Source organism: Alosa sapidissima, chromosome 16, assembly GCF_018492685.1.
Source record: "Alosa sapidissima isolate fAloSap1 chromosome 16, fAloSap1.pri, whole genome shotgun sequence".
In the NCBI taxonomy this organism is placed as follows: Eukaryota; Metazoa; Chordata; class Actinopteri; order Clupeiformes; family Clupeidae; genus Alosa; species Alosa sapidissima.
Window position 1 is genome coordinate 12619994 of NC_055972.1, and position 20370 is coordinate 12640363.

Below are 20370 nucleotides of genomic sequence, written 5' to 3' on the forward strand. Positions count from 1 at the left end.
CATGGCTGGATGCAAAACCTAGGTTGCATATTACACAATGCCTTTACAAAACAAGTGCACAGGCTTAGTGTAACCAAGCTTAGAACACACACTTAAAGTTATGCAGTAGCATAACATGTTACGCACACATACAAGTGATGTCGCTCTATGTATATTCCCATGATATGGATCCCACTCACCACTGTGTCCTCGACAGAGCATAACTTCATTGAAGGAGTCTTATCCTTACGACAGTAAAACATGACATCAGGTACTGTTCATTCAATTCAAAGAGTGATTCAATTATTCATTTTTCCAGGGCTCATTGTGATGGTGGTGTGAGAGACAGATGAGGACTCACAAAAGCCGCCTCCATAAATAATTTCTGACAGATGCAGCTCTCCTTCTAATGTCTGACGCTGTAAACTAGTGCGTTCAAATCATGGGCGGATTATGAACTTTCGGGCCCCTGGGCCCAGATGTATTAAGGGTCCCCCACTTATTGTCGTATATGTGGGAGGGGGGGTTTGGGGGTCCTCCCCCAGAAAATGTTTCATTTGTTTGATGTGATTTCCTGTATTCTGGTGCATTTTGGGGATGGCCAATACTAAATTCAATCAGATTCATAGCCTACATCCTGATTTGTTGATATTGAGGCAATGATTCCATGCAAAGGCTTGGGCTTCAGGGCCCCCTGGGCCTGGTAGGCCCGTGCAGTAATCCATCCCTGGCTCAAATATACAGCCTCTACAGTCAATGCAGTTTCAAAACAGGGATATGTGCTAAATATATGACCCTTCTACTGCATCGGCTTTGGCTTCGCTAGTGCAACATATTCAAGCTGCACCACATGACTGAATAGCATATTAGAAAATCTGAAAATCCTCTCATCAGTACAGAAAGGTTTGCCCTCTCGCTATTCTACCGATAGGCATGCTATTTTAAGAATCTCCAAATACAACTTAACATTTGGATCATCCCATTACAGAAGACAGGGATGATCCAAGGCAGCGGCGGCAGCAGCCTCAACAGAGCTAGGTTGGGACGATAGTAAGTGGGCGAAACTGCTCAAAGGGTAAGTAATATTCTGAGCAGCATGCGGATTGACACTGTGGAAGATATAGAGAGGTTAACTGTAGGTCACCTCAGGGGTAAGGAAAGGTCACATCTGCTGCTCACTACAAGGCCACAGATCTAAGAGTGATGTCTTTCATTATGTGCTTACCATGAGGGCCTGAATTCATGAAAAACAAGTGCTGCTGTCTAGGTAAGGCAACCTCTCTGCCCTTCAATATGGTACTTTAGCACAAAAGACAAAGTGTGAATATGGAGGATATTGAAGGAGAACTGCATTTCCAAAGGACTTATGTAAATGAGAACATACAACTGCTTGGTCATTCATACTTGGGCATTTTGACGTACCTGCAAGGAAAACGGTTAATTGACTGTCTGAAAGAATATATGAATGTCTGAGACTCAGAGAGCCAACATTCATCCACCTCTCTGTGACCAATTAAACAGCAATCACAGCTCAGTAGAATTTATTACCATTCTATCAGCTTTTACAAAGGCAAATTAAAGAAATATGTACAAGTCTGTTTGTAGATTTAGATTCTGTTGTGGTCTTAAGTCAGTTCATTTTACAAAAGTCTGGTGAAGGTGGTGTGGGTGGAGGAATCGTCGGGGGGGGGGGGGCGTGTCCTGGAAGCCCTCCGCAGTGCAATTTTACAGGAGGCTTGCGACTGGGCGAGAAGAAGCCCCTTTGCAGCCATGCAGTGGATGTCTGGGCATAAAGTCTTTCATTGGAGCACACAGAGCAGCAATTAAAAAAACCAACAGTGACCCAGGGTGGGTAAGTGACCAGTCCTGGTAAGGGGGGACTGCATACAGAGTCTCCTGATAGGGCGCCACCTTGTGGCCTCAAGGTCATTTTAGCCAGGTGTCTCCACTCCCTCCTTCCAGTCAACTCCAATAACGTGCCTTCAGTACACAGTACACACATGTCCAATGTCCAACTTATCAAGCGCGTTACACCCAAATCTACAGCCCAAAAAGTGGGCCTATCAGGCTACTGTGTGCTTTGTCTGTGAACTGGAAGTCAGTGATTCAAGGCAATTCTTTCCTAATTTAGAAAACCTACTCATGCTTCCTCCACCCAGTCTGTGGAGTGTGTGTGTGTGTTTTCAGAACTGTTTGGAGAGGTAGGGAAGGAACGGTGTGTAATCTTAAATTGTTCCACACATACAAACATGCACGCATACAAACACACACACACACACACACACACACCCCCAGGAGAGTACATGAAGCCATGTTGACTGTTGGAGGGTAGGGGGGTAAGGTTGTAACACTGTCCGCAGTGGGGATGGGGCTCGGGTTACTGAAGCGAGTGCATGAAGCTGTCCAGGTTGTACTCGGTGTCATACTGCTGCTGGTCCCACAGGTCTCCCAGGCCGTCCAGCACAGCCTTCATGGATGCCTTCTCCGAGCTAGAAGACGACGGCTCACTCCTCTCGGCCTTCTCGTCCTCCACACACACACACACAGAGAGAGAGAGCGCACGCGCACACACACACACACACACACACACACACACACACACAGACAGAGAGAGAGCGCACGCACGCGCACACACACACACACACACACACACAGAGAGAGCGCACGCGCACACACACACACACACACACACACACACACACACACAGAGAGAGCGCACGCGCACACACACACACACACACACACACAGAGAGAGAGCGCACGCGCACACACACACACAGAGAGAGAGCGCACGCGCACACACACACACACACAGAGAGAGAGCGCACGCGCACACACACACACACACAGAGAGAGAGCGCACGCGCACACACACACACACACAGAGAGAGCGCACGCGCACACACACACAGAGAGAGCGAGCGCACGCGCACACACACACACACACACGCAGAGAGCGCACGTGCACACACACACGCGAGCACACACACACACAGAGAACACACACGCACACACACACACAGAGAACACACACACACACACAGAGAACACACACACACACACACAGAGAACACACACACACACACACAGAGAACACACACACACACACACAGAGAACACACACACACACACACAGAGAACACACACACACACACACAGAGAACACACACACACACACACAGAGAACACACACACACACACACAGAGAACACACACACACACACACAGAGAACACACACACACACACACAGAGAACACACACACACACAGAGAACACACACACACACAGAGAACACACACACAGAGAACACACACACACACAGAGAACACACACACACAGAGAACACACACACACAGAGAACACACACACACACAGAGAACACACACACACACAGAGAACACACACACACAGAGAACACACACACGGAACAGTTAGCCAGACCTCAGAGATGGTGTAGTTGTAGGAGTGGGCTGATGAATGGGTTGAAAGTGGGTGGGAGATGACGAAGGCTGATCAATTATTTATTACTAGAAGAATCCCTAAGTGGGCGTGTAGGTCACTGAGAATGCATGCGAGTGGAAAGTAGGTAGGAAAATGACCCGCATCACTGAATTTAGAACAGTGAATGTAGTGTACATGACAATGTGGAGATACATTTTCAACAGTGCACGAGTGTACACATAAAAAAACATCCATCCATAACCACATTCATGTGTGTACATGTAACATAATGACGCATTAAGTGCTTTTCTGTGGGTGTGGTGTGGTCTTGTGGACATGGAGCCTGAGTGACCAGCCGCATGTAGCCTGAGTGTATGAACTGACCTTGTCTAGAGTGAAGAGGTTGAGGAGCTGGTCTGTGCCCATGCTCTGGAGACTGGCGTTCTCCTGGCTGATGACCGTGTTGGCGATGCTCATCTTGAACTTCTGCAGGCCCATAATCTTCTCCTCCAGCGTGCCTCTCGTTATCAGCCGATACACGTTCACCACACGTTTCTGTGGCGGCAATTGCATTCACACAGTTAGTCACCGGTTTAAACATTTTAAAAAAACACCAAGTCTAGTTTTCGAGTTGTTTTAACACGCGTCACAGAGGCCACCCCCACCCTAATTTGTCCCTGCTGGGTTGCCGTACCTGTCCTATCCTGTGGGCGCGGTCCATGGCCTGCAGGTCCCTCATGGGGTTCCAGTCGTGCTCAACAAACACCACCGTGTCGGCACCGGTCAAGTTCAATCCCAGGCCGCCCACGTGAGTGGTGAGCAGCAGCACGTCTATGGACGGATCGTTGTTGAACCTGAGAAACAAGATGAGGAGAGCGGATGGGTGTGTGTGTGTGTGTGTGAGGCAACAAGTGGCACGTCTGTGGGAGAGTGAAAACTCTGGTCCCCACTGTGGCCCTGGTGTTAGTTTTAGCGCTCATATGGAGGCTCATGTCAAAGTAAGGGTTATAAAGCCCTCCGTTAATGTGTGTGGGTGTGTGCGCGAGTGTGGGTGTGTGCGAGTGTGTGCGAGTGTGGGTGTGTGCGAGTGCGTCTCTGTCCATGCAGCACTTAAACTTAACCTTTTTTTCCTTAACTGTACTATTAATAAAAGGGTCATTTAGAACATGAAAAGAGACCTATGTAACAGTAACAGAATGTGAATATCTAGCCTGAGTTAGTAGGACTGTAAATGTAAAGGTTAATGTATCTACTGATATAAGCAATTTCTGTTACATGTATAAAATCAAATTAATATAAAAGAAAATGGGCCTATGTTCACATATGAGGTATTCCGGCCATCTGTATGAAACCACTGGGCAATGCAGTAACTGGGCGTGGCCCGTACCTGGAGACGATAGAGTGGCGCTGTCCGGCGGGCACACTGCCGTCCAGCCGCATGTAGGTGACGTTGGGCAGCTGTGGCTTGAGCAGGTCCTGCTCCACGATGTCCAGCATGCTCTTCAGCTGGCAGAAGATGAGCACGCGGTGCTGCGCCACCACCGCCTCAGTGGCCCCCTCCGCTCCACCTGCTCCGCCCAGACCACAGTCCACCAGCAGCTGCAGGAGGAGACGAGAGCGAGAGAGAGAGAGAGCGAGAGAGAGAGGGAGAGAGGGAGAGAGGGGAGGGAGAGAGATGAGAACCTGTAAATGACCTTGCTGCATAATATTCATATCGGTAGTTAGACATAAACATCACACAGATAGAAAATGTCTGGAGTGTGTGAGGGTGAACAAGATGGAAAAACAAGACGGAAACAAAGTGGAGAGTGGAGAGAATGACCCGAGACTGAAGAGAGAAACAAATCTGTCAGAACAGGAGAGGGTGTGAGGTGTTGGTCATTGGTGATGGAGGGGGAGCGTGGGGGTGCAGGGGGGGACAGGAGGCTCTGAGGTCCTGAGAGTGGGCTGTGACGGACCTGTTTGAGGGCGGAGAGTTTGGGCGCGTGCTGGATGTCGCGGAGGCTGGAGCTCTGGAAGGCCAGCTGCTCGCTGATGCGCTTGTGCTCAGGGTGCTGCGGCGTCAGGACCAGCGCCGGGTGGTTACACAGCTTACGCAGGTACTGCAGCGCCTGCAACACACGGAGGCGAGTCAGGTTCATTGGGCTTCACACACACACACAGGTTTCACTCCATGTTAAACTCGCCGACTAAAAGGGCAAGCCGGACATCATCTCATCTGACTTTTTCCATCCCTTTTTTGGTGAAATGGATATTAAGGTATATTAAGGTAAGAGCATTGCAGGCAACAGTGCTCTCTTTTCTACTTGTTGCAAACTTTTTCAATTCCCAGCATTCTTAGTTCCTCCCTTAGTGGCCATAACTACCTCATGCACTCCTACAATTCCATACAACACAAGGCAGCAGGCCCCTGATACACCATCAGCTAGTGTTGAAGCGAGGAATCATGACACTTTCAGTGATCAGGTTTAACCTGTCTGGGTCTCTTAAAATGCCTAAACTGTCCCCTTCAACATTCAAGACGCCACATCAACGTCTGGGGTGGACTGACCTGGAAGACGTGTCCCGTGGCCTTCAGCTTGGGCTTGTCCTCCTCCTCGTGCACCGAGCCGGTGGAGATGGTGTCGTCCACGCTCACCTTAGCCCTGGACTTGGCAAAGTCCTCGTACAGCTGGATCTGAAGAGCAGAAAGTGAGAGCATGAGTCAGTAACCGACACACTCAGTCAAACAAAGGCAGTACAGGAAGTTCCTGCTGTTTTTATTTTGTAATGAAAGACACTTGTTGAACTCTTAAAGTCCCTTACTGGGGGAAAAAAAGCTCAATTCCCATTAAGATGCTGTCTAATCAGGTCCAGGCTGTGAAGGTTAATACTGCAGCATGGGATCATGAGACCTCTGCTATAATAGCGCATTTATCAAGAGCTCCACCCTGAAAATGATGGAGGCCAACTTTCAGCAGGAGAAGCTTCATCCAACTCCTTCACCCACCGGCAGATGTATCTGATTACTGGCATCTCTTCTCATAGGGGGCTTTCCGCCCACTTAGTGCACAAATGTAGAACAAAATCTGCACGCTACATGTGACCATAACACAGTCGTACACATTCTCAACGGCGCATGACAAAACCCCACAGCTCTACATATGAGTGAGCATGCGCTGGGAATGTGTACGGTACCTGTAGGGGGCTGAGGTTGCAGTAGTAGTCCTGGATGATCTTGGGCGGGAGGTCTTGCAGCACGTCCTCCTTCATCCTCCTCAGGAGGAAGGGCAGCACCTGCCGATGCAGAGCCTCCATGGCCAGTACCCCTGGAGACAAAGCAGAGTGGTCAGCCATAGATCCTTTACCTCACATTCGCTCCACTTCCTATGAGTGTGTGACTGAGTTAGGATGTACATGGAGATGCTAGGCTGCTCTAACCTGATGTCAGTCTAGCTATAATGACCTAGTACATAATGAGAAATAAATCTTGATACGGTTCGAGAACTTAATGATTTGGTTTTAGTCACACAGCAATTTCTCCAGATTCTTAACAGCAAGCACCCCTAGAGACATTCAATTCGGTCCTATTTGCACAAATAATGCAACATAAACAACAACGTCGACACCACGCAGAAGATCATTACTCCATAATTTCAACCCACAGAGGCCATCTTGGCACTATAGGGTGAAAAATAAATGGTACCTCAGAGAGGCTGTGGAGTCCTGGTGTGTGTGTGTGTAAGCTACAGATGCCTTTATTTGAGTGAGGATAAATTAAGTATTTCTCCATCCAGCTCACCTGCCTCCTGCTCCCGAGACGAGCTTTTGGCGTCTCGGCTGGCCAGGATGGGCTTTCCGTAGCGGGCAGCAAACTGGCGCTCTGTGCCCAGGAAACCGGGCATAAGGAAGTCGAAGAGCGACCAAAGCTCCAGAACGTTGTTCTATGAGAACCAGGAGAGCAAAGTAACAGTTGAAAACAGTGGACAAAACCATCCTGCTAAAATGTATACGGATAATTAAATACCCTGTGCATGGTTTCAATGGATCATGTTCGACATACTAGGAAGACATATCAACATTAACAAAAAGAGGAACTTAAACTACACACTTTTCAAAGACCATCTATGGCAAGTCTGAAATCAAAGTCACATTTTTTTAATTAAGGTTCCTAACATCCAGTAAACATCTCATTCGCAACTTCAATGAACAAACCAGGAAAAGTTTGGTTCAAAGGCCTAACTTAGGCCTAGGCTGATTTCAGTGCTACGTCAAAATCTACATCATGATGACTTAGCAAGAGTTTGACAAGATGCCAACAGTCTCCCCCCCCTCTTCTTTGAAGCTCACAGAATGTCAATGACCTCCATTGGCGTGCCGACTGGAAAAGGGAATCATTATTGGGGCTTAATGAAAGTTAAGGGTATTGATCTGGAGTTGTGAACAAAGAGCGTGGGCGGTCTGAAGCTCAAAGGGATCAGCTCCTTTAATTACTCGTCAGAAAGGCCTGAGAAGCACCGCAAAGGAAATCCATGCCCTTCAGCTCTGACGCTCCACAATCAACATTAATCTCCCACAGCTGAGGCAACATGTTGCTTTCTATTAACAGGGATATAACAAGTTGCAGGGATGGGGATGGGTCAGTTTGAAGTATGATGGGACTGGCCAAGAGATTTCTCCCATGGGGTTTCTAGTCACTGTATATTAGAACTGATGTAATTAATTGAAAGCACATTTTTGAATGATAATTGAATGCAGGTTAAGTCGATAGTTTTATTTAACTCAGGGCAGCTTCTACTACAGAGTAACTTCAACAGGACCACTTCAAATAAATAACTATCGTTATTCAACGAATGTCGAAAGCGGAGTGCAGCGCACTTATGTCGGCACCGGTGTCCACAGCACTTAATAGTTTGCCTAATATAAACCTGAAACTATTCACTGGACGCGTTTTCATGGACGTCATTTTCAATCATATTCAAATAAAAAAAGATTTCAACGGAACTGTTCACATGAACACTAAATAAACCGATTAATCTGTGTTTACATGGAACAAGCATTTAATCATTTAAAAGCTCCTAGTTGTATTGCTGCCATGGAAACTCATTTGTTTACGTCACTGTCCATTAGTACCACATAAGGAACAGCGGCACAGAAAGAAGAAAATGTACTCCAACTTTACATGGGTGAATCTCTCAATCGATCAGCTTATCAGAACGGAGTACACCACCTTTCTCGATCCGATTGGAAATTTAGTCGGATCGGGTTGAATCCGATCCGTTGAGGTGTTTACATGAGGCATTTTTATTCTGATTGAGCCATTACTCCATTAATCAGATTTATTAAAGTCTCCATATAAACAGGGCTTATCTATTCACTCAGTCAGGTTCCAGAGAGGAGGAAATGTTTCCTCACCTGGATGGGCGTTCCCGACAGGATGACACGGAAGTTGGCAGCTATCTGCTTGATGGCCTTGGAAAGCTTGGTCTTTCCATTCTTAATAACATGGCCCTCATCGAGGATACAATAATTAAACTTTATATTCCTGCAAAAGAGAACACTTGTCTGTAGCATACTAGTAATAAACAGTTAAATCATAAACTGAAATTATGAACAAAAGGTTGGGGATAAAACAAAGCAAATCAGTGACGTTACCTAAAAAAATCGATGTCATTCCTCACGACATCATAAGAAGCTACTATGAGGTTGTGCTTCTTCACCTGATGCTGTAACCTGCAGAGAGCATACAGTCATTCACATCTAACCTTCGATAGAAGATGAAGATCCAATCTGTATTTCCTAGTAGGCTGATTTCAAAACCGCAACAGCAGTCTACCAGACGGTGAGTAAAAGCAGAGCAAGACACATATCAATGTCTAAAGAGACATCTTGGGTTTGCCCTAATCTCTGAAATGTTGTAATCTACTGTAGAGCACAGACTTCACTACAGTGAAACTCGCAAAAGAAACAAACCACGGCAACTCTAACTCATCTCTATGAAATGTTACACGAATCTCCTCTGTGGTTTAGTTAGTGCTACTGGGTGGGTGAGTGTTTAGGGCTTGGTACTGACCGAGCTCTCTCTGTAGGAGGTCCAGTGTAGTGCAGTGGGTTCAGATACTCTCTAGTGCAGAACTTGCCCACCTCGTCCACCCAGTGGCCAGTCAGCGTCGGGGGGCACACCACCAGCGATGGCATCGGGGCACAGTCAGCAGCCTTAGTCTTGGCATACTCCTGCGCCCTACACACACACACACACACACACACACAATCAATTCCTTGGAATCAAATCACCAAGTCTGGTTAGCGACTATAATTATGTTGCAAATTATCTATGTGCAGCTACGCTGCGGACAGTGTAAACCATAAATACCATAGCAAATAAATAATGACCAGAGCAGTCAGTGTTACCTGAGGTAGTGGTCTCCAGACAGAATGCAGATAGACTGGAGGGTCTTCCCGAGACCCATGTCATCACACAAGATGCCGTGCAGCTTGTACTTGTTCAGGAAGGACAGCCAGTTTACTCCATCCTGGAGGGCAGCCATTCAAAGACATGAGGTGAGGGGGAGGGTGTCAAGTTCTAATGGCACAGCAGCCACCATCAAACTTGTGCAATGGACATTTCCGCCCATCCCAATCTTCTTGGAAAACACAGCACCATTGCCTTGTCCTAAAAGTTGGTTTTCAAAACTTGATGTGCATTAATCTTCAGCAATTCACTCCCACACCACATCTCTCTTAAAATGGAGATCCTGTGCATCACTTAGAGGGTGTGTGTGTGTGTGTGTGTGTGTGTACACACACACACATCTCCTGGACTCTGTGCTGCTGCTGACCCCTGGGTGTGTTTTAGCTGATTGATCCGTGGGCGTTCATTTCGCCCGATGGATGCTGGAGCGGAACAGGACGGTCGGACACACACACACACACACACACCCCCTCCCAGGGAACTGGCCGGCAGGGCAATCCGTTTTTGCAACTTCTAAATTTGTCATGTCGAAATGCAATTTGTAGTCAGCCTCATCCTGCCAACACCCCCCACCCCCTGCACGGTTGCTGGGAGGCAAAAGCTATTTGTGAGGCTGACAGAAAAATGGCGAGGACAAGAAGGCCAAAAAGTGCTGAGTCGCCGGTCTTTAATTGAAATGCTCTGGAGAAGGGACCGGCCGATGCCTCATCCAGTCAGCATAAATACCCAGGGACCGGCGAAGACAACGTGTGCAAACGCAGGGCATCCTGCCCACGCTAATCTGCTTAATAGGCTACTGTAGATGTGCACAAACACATCACACAAACTGTGTGGAATGGCTGCAGCGATATGAATAATTCATGACATGATTTAGAAATTGATGACGAGGGAAGAAGCACAAAGTAACAAAAAAAGGGTAAAGATGTGTTTTGAGTAAAGTTGTGCAAGATAAGCTTAGTAACTATAGCTATAGCTTAGTAACACAAATGCACATTTCCCTGAAATGTATTTAATCTCTAATCAGTACCCAGGAAATTCATATTCTTTCATTATTCCCATCACACAAACACACCTGCTGGTACTTCCTCAGCTCTGCCTTGATGGGTACTGGGATCTTATAGTTCTCCAGCTTCCTGCCGTCCAGCAACTGCTCCAGGAAGTGCCTCTCCCTGGCCTTCTGGCGAATCAGGTCATCAGACATGGTTGGGGGGTCTGGGATACCAGCCTGGCAACACACAGATACAAACAGAAATATGTCACTGAGGCCTCATGGGAAATACAGGAAATGACTCGTCTTTAAACAGTTCTGAAATCACTTAATTACAAATGGCTAAAGGTTGTTTCAAAACTGCACGGAGAAAATGAGAACATAAAGGGCACACATATATGTTAATTGTGGTTCATAATGTGTTTTTACAAAAAGGATTCTTTAATAGTTGAACGGCAACGTCTTAAAAAACACTGGGCAGCTGACCAGCGGAAGAGAAACTGACCATTAACAAAATGGCTGTCCACGGAGGAAGGAAGTGATACACAAACTCAATCAGTCAATAGAAAAAAAAAAAAAAAATAACAGCAATGGGCAGAGTGTATAAGAAATCAGTATGTCAATCAGTGTCTGAAGCATTCTGTAACAAGGCCATGGAATTTCTTTGATGACAGAAATGAAATCAGACACTTAAAGAGTGCCACTGCTGTTATTCATAATAAGATGTGGCAGTCTGCCCCCTGCTGGACACAGACTGACAATACACACTCAGTGCACTGTTCACAAAGACTAACCACCACCTGTTTGAGCAGATGAGAACAAAACTAGTGGGAAGAGCTGAAGGGACAGGGGCTTGTAAGTGTGTGGAAGTATTTTACTACCTTTTCCAGGAGGATTTGACTGTTTGGGAGTCATTATTTGACTGCCTGATGACTGTAAATATTTGACTAACTTTGACTGTTGAAGTTAAGATACACAGGAAAGCAAAAGCTTCCTGTGTGACTTTGTGACGCATGTTTTCTCCATTGCGCTTGTGTTTGTCTGTGTATGTCAGCTTTCCAACACACACACACACACACACACACACACACTTTCTTTGCGTATGTATGGATTAATCAGTGAGTTTTATATGCTGATCCGTGTCTGTGTGTTTTGTATGCTGATCTGTGCGTGTGCGTGTGCGTGTGTGTGCGTGTGCGCTCATCCATACCTCCAGTGGCAGTAGTCTGATGAGCGTGGCGAAGCACTGTGTGGCCATGAAGCGCACGCTGTCGCTGGGGTCACTCATGCGGCCCAGCACGGGCACCACCAGCAGCACGATGTAGGGCACAATGTCCACGTCGAGCTGCTCCATCAAGCCTACACCAGCACACGGTCAAGGAACAAACACCAGCACGCAGAACCCACAACACACACAGGATACAAACATCACACACACAGGATATAAACATCACACACACACAGGATATAAAAATACACACAACTGGTCCTGTCAGCGCAGACATAAGAATCTTTTAGTCTGCAGCTGTAAAGCTCTACTTTACTTACTAAAGAACACATACACATTTTTAACTGACATTTCACACTGAAAATACAATATTTTTTAAAAATAAATGTAAAATGAATTAAAGAATGTATTAATAAAAAGAGCCCCATGATTTGGCACACATATGGAGAGGATACAGGCCAGCGCCTCGATGGCTCCCTCCTGCTTGGTGCTGTTCTCGATGGCGCCCAGCCAGGGCAGCACGCGCTCAAGGAAGACGTTCATGGTCTCCATGGTGGCGATCTTGCTGAGCACGCCCACGCAGCGCGCCGCCATGTGACGCACAGCCGTGTAGGGATGCTGCAGACACACGCACAGGTGGTCCAGCTGCTCCAGGAGCTACAGAGGGAGGAGGAGGAGGGAGAGGATTAGGAGGAGGAGGAAGAGGAAGAGGAAGGAGTAGAAGCAGGAGGTAGAGGAGAGGGAAGGAGAAGATGAGATAAGAGAGGAGATAGGAAGAGGAGGAGGACAGGAGGAAGGATGAGTAGAATCAGGAGGAGTAGCCAAAGCAGCAGGTAGAGGAGAGGAGGGGGAAGGAGGATGTGAAGATGAAGAGGAGAGGAGGAAGGTGGAGGATGAGAAAAAAGGTCAGGAGGTCAGTGGAGGTGAAGAAAAGGAGGTATGTAGCATAAATCCATGAGAAAAGGTGTGGAGATGGGATATGGAGGTGACAGAAGAGAACGCAAGTGTACAAACACATGCACACAGATTAGGAGGTGGAAACAAAAACGTACAACAGACAAAGAGGAAGAGAAAAGCACAGGAGGTCTGTTGATGCATGTCCCGCAAATCTTCTCAAGCAAAGAACCACTAGCTACATCTAGCACAACAAAACTGTTGAGTGAAAGCAATGAGCGGTAGAAGCACTGTGCCGCCTACAGCCAGCACGAGATGTTCCCAGGAAGCCATCAGACAGGAAAACCTGTGTTCTGTAACATAATTTCAAAAGTGACAATGCATCTGTCAGCCCTCAGCAGATCACACCATTTTCACATTCACCTGCGCAAACAGAGAGCTGTGAAAAAGAGGAGGAAAAAAAAAAAAAAAAAAAAACAAACGAAACACCTAACCACAGAGAATGCCACAGAGAGGTGTGATTGCAGGGGTGCCAACAGAGCGTGAGAGCTGCAAGATAACATGCTCGCTTGCTCGCTCGCTCAGCGGAAACCACAAACTGGTGAGTGGCAGGTGTGGTTAGAGCAGCATGTACACAACACACACACAGTGCCTAAGGGTTGAGCTGTGCTGCTACAGGGTGTTCAGAGCTCAGAGCTGTACTGCAGTAGGAGAGGGGCTTAAAGAAATGTTCAGGGGCAGGGGTCAGTAGTGTCCAGGGATAGGAGACTTACCAGTGGGATGAGCTGGGGAGCGACGGCCCCGGCCACCACCTCCAGCACCTGGAGAGAGGTCACAAGCTCCTGGGCTACCAGGTCTCCCTTCTCCAGCAATGACGCTACATCTGTGGAGACACCAAGGGTGCCATTAGGGTGAATCATCCGCCTCATTTTTTGAAAAAAATTTGAAAATCAATCCGTCCCTAGAATAATTTTGTTCCATTAACCAAATAAAACTTCTATGAGAAATTTTATTGAATTCTAAAGCTAGGCTGTAAATATCCTTTTTTTCTTAAATAACGGCAAAAATAATGGGTCTAGCCCTATAATGTCAATTGAAATTGAATATAAATATGGACTTTTCGCATCATTTGGTGTGAGGTCTTGTGTTTCTATCTTTATTACTTCCTGAGATATGGCAGTAGTGTACATTTTCGGGGAAGATGCAATAAAAAAAATGCCTTTGCCAGCAATTTTCAATAAACAACATGAAAGTAAACTATCAATAAAAGCTTGCCGTCATGGGTTTTGCCAGTAACGAATTTGAAGGCTGGAAAAAAATATATGTGGTCAGCTAATGCCTTATCGAATGAACCAAATAAGGCCTGGCGGTCATTTTTCATAGACTCCAGAAATAACAAGTCCTCCTTGTTCTTCACCAAGCGTTCAGCGTTCTCTGGCCACAGAGCAAAACTTGTCAGTTTTTCTCCATCTTCTGAAGTTTCTCCAGTGTAGATGGGCTGGTCCGACGTTTCAGTGGGATAGCTGGTCCGTCGTTTCAGTGGGATAGCTCAGAGTGGCATTTTCATCCAAATCAATGCCATTCATGCCATTTGGGGGCAGCCGTGGCCTACTGGTTAGGGCTTTGGGCTTGTAACCGAAGGGTGCCCACATCCACGGCTGAAGTGCCCTTGAGCAAGGCACCTAACCCCTCAATGCTCCCCGAGTGCCGCTGTAGCAGGCAGTTCACTGCGTCGGGAGTAGTGTGTGCTTCACCTCACTGTGTGTTCACTGTGTGCTGTTTGTGTTTCACTAATTCACGGATTGGGATAAATGCAGAGACCAAATTTCCTCTCACGGGATCAAAAGAGCATATATACTTAAAAGTTTGATGATTTTTTCACAGGCTTTCCTTTCTGATATCAAAGGAATGTTGGCCTTTTTATAAAAGCTGGACACCTGGGACAGTACGATATTTGCTGATTCCCACTTTGTCCTGTTTTCTGATGAACCATCCGAAAGATACCACACAAAGCAACTGAGAACTTGGCGACAGTTTGGAAGACGGGATCCAGTGATAATCGAGTCATCCTGAACAAGGCCACTGCCCAAACCAAATATCCAAGACGATTGTCTTATAGACAGTACATTTTGAAGACTGTGGATTGGCATTACCAATACCCTGACGAGCCAGACCCACATTAAAATGTAGGGTCTGGGCACTCACCGTTGGCAGTGCTCAGTCCGAGGGGTGGGATAATCGGTTGTCTTTCAAATTCCCTCTGCACACAATAGGAGAGCGCTGACAGCGCTACGAGTTCCATGCGTTTTCCCACCAGCGGAGCTAGTTGGTTAGTTCAAACTTTTGCCGACTTAAAAAAAGCTTAACGTGTCACGCTGTTCGTCAACAGCAACATCCATCTTCTTTGTTTTCAAGTAGCAGGGAATTCAAGCCAAACCGTTGCAACTCTGCCATCAATCATTATGATAAGCCTGCCTAACGTCTTTATACACAATTCGATTGGCCTGATAGAAGTTAAATTTTTCCATTTCCCAGCTCACAAGCCAACAGAGTTGCTAGACTAGCCCTGGCAGCAAATGTAATTCGCTGCCGCTAGGGTGCGTCTAGATTTCTAGGCTATATTACTAATACACTCTCCACTAGAAGCCATGTTGCAAGAAAGTTAATGTAATCCTGTGTGATACAACTACTACTCTACACTAAACAAAAGTCCCACGCATGTAGACTATATCTAATTTGGAATTATGAGTATAATGACAATTGTTCCAATACACATTAACGGTGTTTTTCATCAAATAACATTCAAAATAGAAAAACGTTTTTCTAAGAAAAATCACCAAAATATGTATGACAACATAAAGAAACCCAATGTTTATCCAATGAGTTGTGTGCTTTATGCCCTTAATACAGTTATTATTGAAATAACTACTGGCTAAAAAAAATGATAATGTGAAATATACCCCCATAGTCCCCCATATTGCGAGGTGATTTCCTGAATTTGGCAACGATTTCGACCATTCATAAAGGTTGATGGTGGGCCACCTAAATATTATCCAATTTACTTCAAAATTTACCAGGAATGTTTTATCGCTTATTGGAACATAATAAGCATAGGGACAGATTAATTTCCATATGTCAAGGCGGATGATGCACCCTAACAGACATGCATAATAAAGACAGACGGTAGATAAGATAAAACAGTTCAGTTAAGGTTTGTTTGTTTGTTTAATTTAAGGCCATTTCCGCAACTAAGGCTATTTAATGGCCAGAGCCCTGTGTGTTACAGAAACTTAAATAGGTTTTTTAAAATCTATGCTAATAAGATATTCTAAAAGCTTCAAAAGGTGGGACCTTACTAAAAACATCAGCTATAGAATTTTGATGATAAAATTGTTGTCTTTTGGTTTTCAAGGCAGGGCAACAGATCAAAATATGTCTCACTGACAGAGGCATTTTGCAAAATTGGCATAATGGAGAATCTTCACCACTCAATACAAAGCTATGAGTGAGTCTTGAATGTCCTATACGGCATCTGGTATAGTCTATTTGATCGTGTCTGAATTGAAAAGAAAAAAAAAATAGTCTCTTCCTTAGAGTAGGATGGATTTCATATAGCTTATTGTTGGTACATTGGTCCCATTCAGATTGCCACTTATCTGTGATGTAAGAGTTCAATATAGGTTTAAGGTCTGAGGCAGGGATTTGACATTCTGTGAGTTCTTCATTAAGGGCTTGCTTAGCAGCACTGTCCGCTTTCTCATTTCCTCTCAGACCAACATGGCCTGGGACCCAGCAAAAAACTACATTCAAGTTCTGGTTCTTTAGTCTTTCTAGTTTATCAAGGATGTTGACAATAATAGGATGGTCAGTTTTTAAGGATTCCAATGCCTGGAGACATGATCTAGAGTCTGTAAAAATTAAAGACTTTTGTTGTTTAGTCTGATCTATATATTCAAGTGCCAAATATAAGGCACGAGTCTCAGCCGTAAAAATGGAACATATTCCTGGTATTCGTAGTCCACACTGATTCTGTCCAACTACCATTGCTGATGACACACAGTTATCCACTCTGGAACCATCAGTATAAATGGGAATGTGGGAGGGGAAGCGACATCGCACGTCCATATACTGCTGCTGGTACTTGATTTCGTCCTGTGACTTAAATCCTTAACAATTTCAGGTAGTCTCAAATTCCACGGGCGAATAGAGCAAAAATGAGTCTGCGTTACACTGTCCAAGTTGATGTTCAGATCCTCAAGGTAGGGTCTTATTCGGATTCCAAAAGGACTGATATACTTTGGTCTAGCTTCATACAACTAGAACTACAACTTTAGTTAAGGTAAGAGCAATATTAAATGATGAAATTACTTTGCAACCGCTTATGAATCACTTACCCAGGCCCTCTCTGCCCTGCACCACAGCCTTCAGGGGGCCGGTCATGAACTCCCACAGGAAAGGCAGCGTCACAGTCAACTCTGCCCCAAAGTGCTTAGCCACAGTAGTCAGGGAGAACTCGGCCCCTCTTCGCTGGATGAGGCACGGCTTCTTACTCTAGACAGACAGACCATAATAATCATTGAAAAATAATATATAAAAAAATTATATAAATAAAAATACAAGACATGAGGACACCACAGATGATCCAATAAAAACATGGAGATATATGGCGATGACGGATTCAGAAGTTCAGACTGGCTTACTTCATCGGAGTCCATGGCGACGGTGTTGTTTGGGGCGGAGTCTCCGGAGAGGTTCTTGGGGGGTTTGGGTGCGGGGCCCCTCTTGCTGGTGACTGCAAAAGCGGCCTTCTGGTGCAGGTAGAGTGTGATGATGCCTTTGGTCGTATTCACCATATGATGAGCACCATCCTTGTCAGTGGCACTGCCTAAAAGCCAGAGTAAATTTACTAGAGTATCAAAAACAAAAAGTACTAGACACAGACCATCTCATGGGCAACAGGCCTCAACTTAGTTGAACCCTGCAGATATTTTTTTTTTTTGTCCAAACAACTGGATGAGTAGAAATGAAAGAGTCAAAGTGAGCGGACCTTTCCCTCCCTCCTGGCCGGCGTTGGGTGCTGGAGATGGGGGGACGGGGCAGGAGGCGTTGGGCGTGAGCAGGGGGTCCACACAGAGGGAGGAGCATAGGTTGCGCAGCACCTTGGAATTGGGGCAGGGCGTGCGGCCAGCACACCTCTGCAGCAGCCGGGCAATGGCGGTTGCAGCGTGACCCTGAGGGATAAGAAAGAAAGAAAGAAAGAAAGAAAGAAAGTTAAGAGAGTTGACCACTCATGTTAATATGTTATTATTTCTATCCTGGCAGGCCAGAATATGGCTTTGAGCCAACAAAACACTATAGTAACATTCTAAATGGAGAAAGGAAATTGGGAAATCAAAACAAGCCAACAAGCAAAGGGACAAGAGGGAGACAGAATGTGCAAGTTCAAAACACACTTCACTCAACTTCTCCCTGCTCTTCATCACCTGAGCAAAAAAATGTGACCAAGCAGGTAAGCACCTGGCCACTGGGGCCTAATGCCTTTCTCTCTTCTGTAGACAGCCTCCTCCTTCTCACGTGCATACCAGAGTACACTTCAAAACACAATGCAAGTCATCTTCAAGATAATCACCCTACTGTTGATGCTTGTGCAAGCCTTAATTAATAAGCTGATGAACTTTAACTTTAAAATATAGGTGATGTGCAAATGCTTTGATGCCTCCTCCTCCTCACCTGCACGAGCGTGTTCTCCTCGCGGCGGGCCGCCTCCATGAGCGGGCGCACCAGCGGATTGAGGCGCTCGGGCAGGTCGCCCAGGCCCACGGCGGCGCAGGCGCAGAAGGTGTGCACGCGCAGCTGCAGCCGCTGCCACTCGCCGCCCGCCTCCGCCACCGCCGACGCCGCCTGCTGGTGCTTGGCATCCAGCGCCGGCCACAGCGCGGAGCGTGCCGCCACCATGCCCGCCGTCACCTCCGAGAACACCGTGGTCACCTGGGGGGGGGGGGGGGGGGAAATCGCCAAAGAGGAGGAAAGGGAGACAGTGAGTGACCGACTATAAAAGGTCAAAAGAGTTCAACAAGTAATTTTGGCTAGTTCTCAAGAAATCTACACGCATGAGGGACTGCTGACCTATAAACAAACACTCACACAGCGCCCCCCCCTCCCCCCCACACACACACACACACTTGCTAATTAGGTTAATTAAAGACAACAATGACCTTTGTAGGCTTTCATCATGACAAGAGGAGTAATTACACTGGGCAGTGGAGCAGCCAATTGTCTATATACACACACACACACACACACACACACACACACACACACAACATGTTCCTTACGCAATATAGGGCAGTCATTCCCATTTCCTGCAGAGGAAAACTTCCTGCCTTTGTTTACCCTTTAACATCCCTTCTGGAGGAAGACTTTGGAATCGAGATCGACATCGTAAGCAAACCTGATCTATAGTCTATATAATGTGAACGCATGTATACGACCCTATAAACTATGTGCAAGTGTCTGAATGCATGTGTCCCTGAGGAGTAGAACCTGTATCTGTGTGTATGCATGCGTGAAGATGACCTTGTGGATGGGTCATGGATTTGCATATATTAGTGTGTGCACACAAATCAGGTATTACATGCATTGTGTGTGTGTGTGTGTGTGTGTGTGTGTGTGTGTGAGAGAGAGGTGCTTACCAGCTCATTGGCCTGGTCGATGGTGAGCACGCTGCAGTTGAAGCGCTCTTGTACGTGCAGCTGGGCGTCGGCGAGGAGTGCGATGAGCTGCTTGCATTCGGTCTGCATGCGCGTAAAGGGGATGGCGATCTCATCATAGTACAGCTGCTCCGACAGGATGGCCAACAGCCGCGGCTGGACCAAACCGGACACCAGCTCACTCTCCTGAGAGCGAGAGTGTGAGAGGGAAAGAAAGAGAGCAGACTTAAATGACAAGTAGACCAAGATTTTGGTGTGAACAGATGTATGCTTACACACACACACACACACACACACACACACACACACACACACACACACACACACACACACCTTCTGATCAGCAGCCCACTCGCACAGCACCATGGACACAGCAATGCGCTGCAGGGCGGACTTGGAGTTGAGGTGGAAGAGCAGCAGCTGGGCCAAAGACTCGGCTGGACGGATCTCCTGCGGCCCGCTGTTGATCCGCGGGTCACAGATGCAACGGCACAGCGCCCCCAACAGTCTGGGAGGAGACACAGAATTCAGTCAGGACCACATTTTTATAAAACATTACACAAAAACATAAGAAAAGCACAAGCTGTCAGAGTGGTAATAATGACAAGTCTGGCTAAATCAACTCAGAACATTCTAATAGAAGAGCCCTATGGCTTGGTTTTGAAGGGAGGAAGGAGT

At 46.5% G+C, this 20370-nt stretch overlaps 1 protein-coding gene across 2 annotated transcripts in view; it reads right to left on the reverse strand.

The window, feature by feature from the left end:
• Positions 1-1503: 1503 nt before the first annotated feature.
• Positions 1504-20370, reverse strand: part of btaf1 (BTAF1 RNA polymerase II, B-TFIID transcription factor-associated) — a 31790-nt gene continuing 12923 nt past the window's right edge. Inside the window, exons 18-39 of one of the 2 annotated variants that reach the window (XM_042065750.1) lie at positions 20026-20200; positions 19675-19878; positions 18713-18970; positions 18030-18213; positions 17683-17867; positions 17377-17533; positions 13756-13865; positions 12544-12745; positions 12071-12219; positions 10945-11097; positions 9812-9933; positions 9474-9641; positions 9056-9133; positions 8816-8945; positions 7203-7344; positions 6599-6729; positions 5973-6098; positions 5380-5532; positions 4809-5020; positions 4116-4275; positions 3806-3976; positions 1504-2497 (exon numbers count right to left, since the gene is read on the reverse strand). In XM_042065750.1, the coding sequence (XP_041921684.1) occupies positions 2357-2497; positions 3806-3976; positions 4116-4275; positions 4809-5020; positions 5380-5532; positions 5973-6098; positions 6599-6729; positions 7203-7344; positions 8816-8945; positions 9056-9133; positions 9474-9641; positions 9812-9933; positions 10945-11097; positions 12071-12219; positions 12544-12745; positions 13756-13865; positions 17377-17533; positions 17683-17867; positions 18030-18213; positions 18713-18970; positions 19675-19878; positions 20026-20200 (3511 nt within the window). In that variant the 3' untranslated portion in view covers positions 1504-2356. Of the gene's footprint in view, positions 2507-3805; positions 3977-4115; positions 4276-4808; positions 5021-5379; positions 5533-5972; positions 6099-6598; positions 6730-7202; positions 7345-8815; positions 8946-9055; positions 9134-9473; positions 9642-9811; positions 9934-10944; positions 11098-12070; positions 12220-12543; positions 12746-13755; positions 13866-17376; positions 17534-17682; positions 17868-18029; positions 18214-18712; positions 18971-19674; positions 19879-20025; positions 20201-20370 lie in introns of both variants that reach the window. The other variant, XM_042065749.1, reaches the window with a different exon arrangement.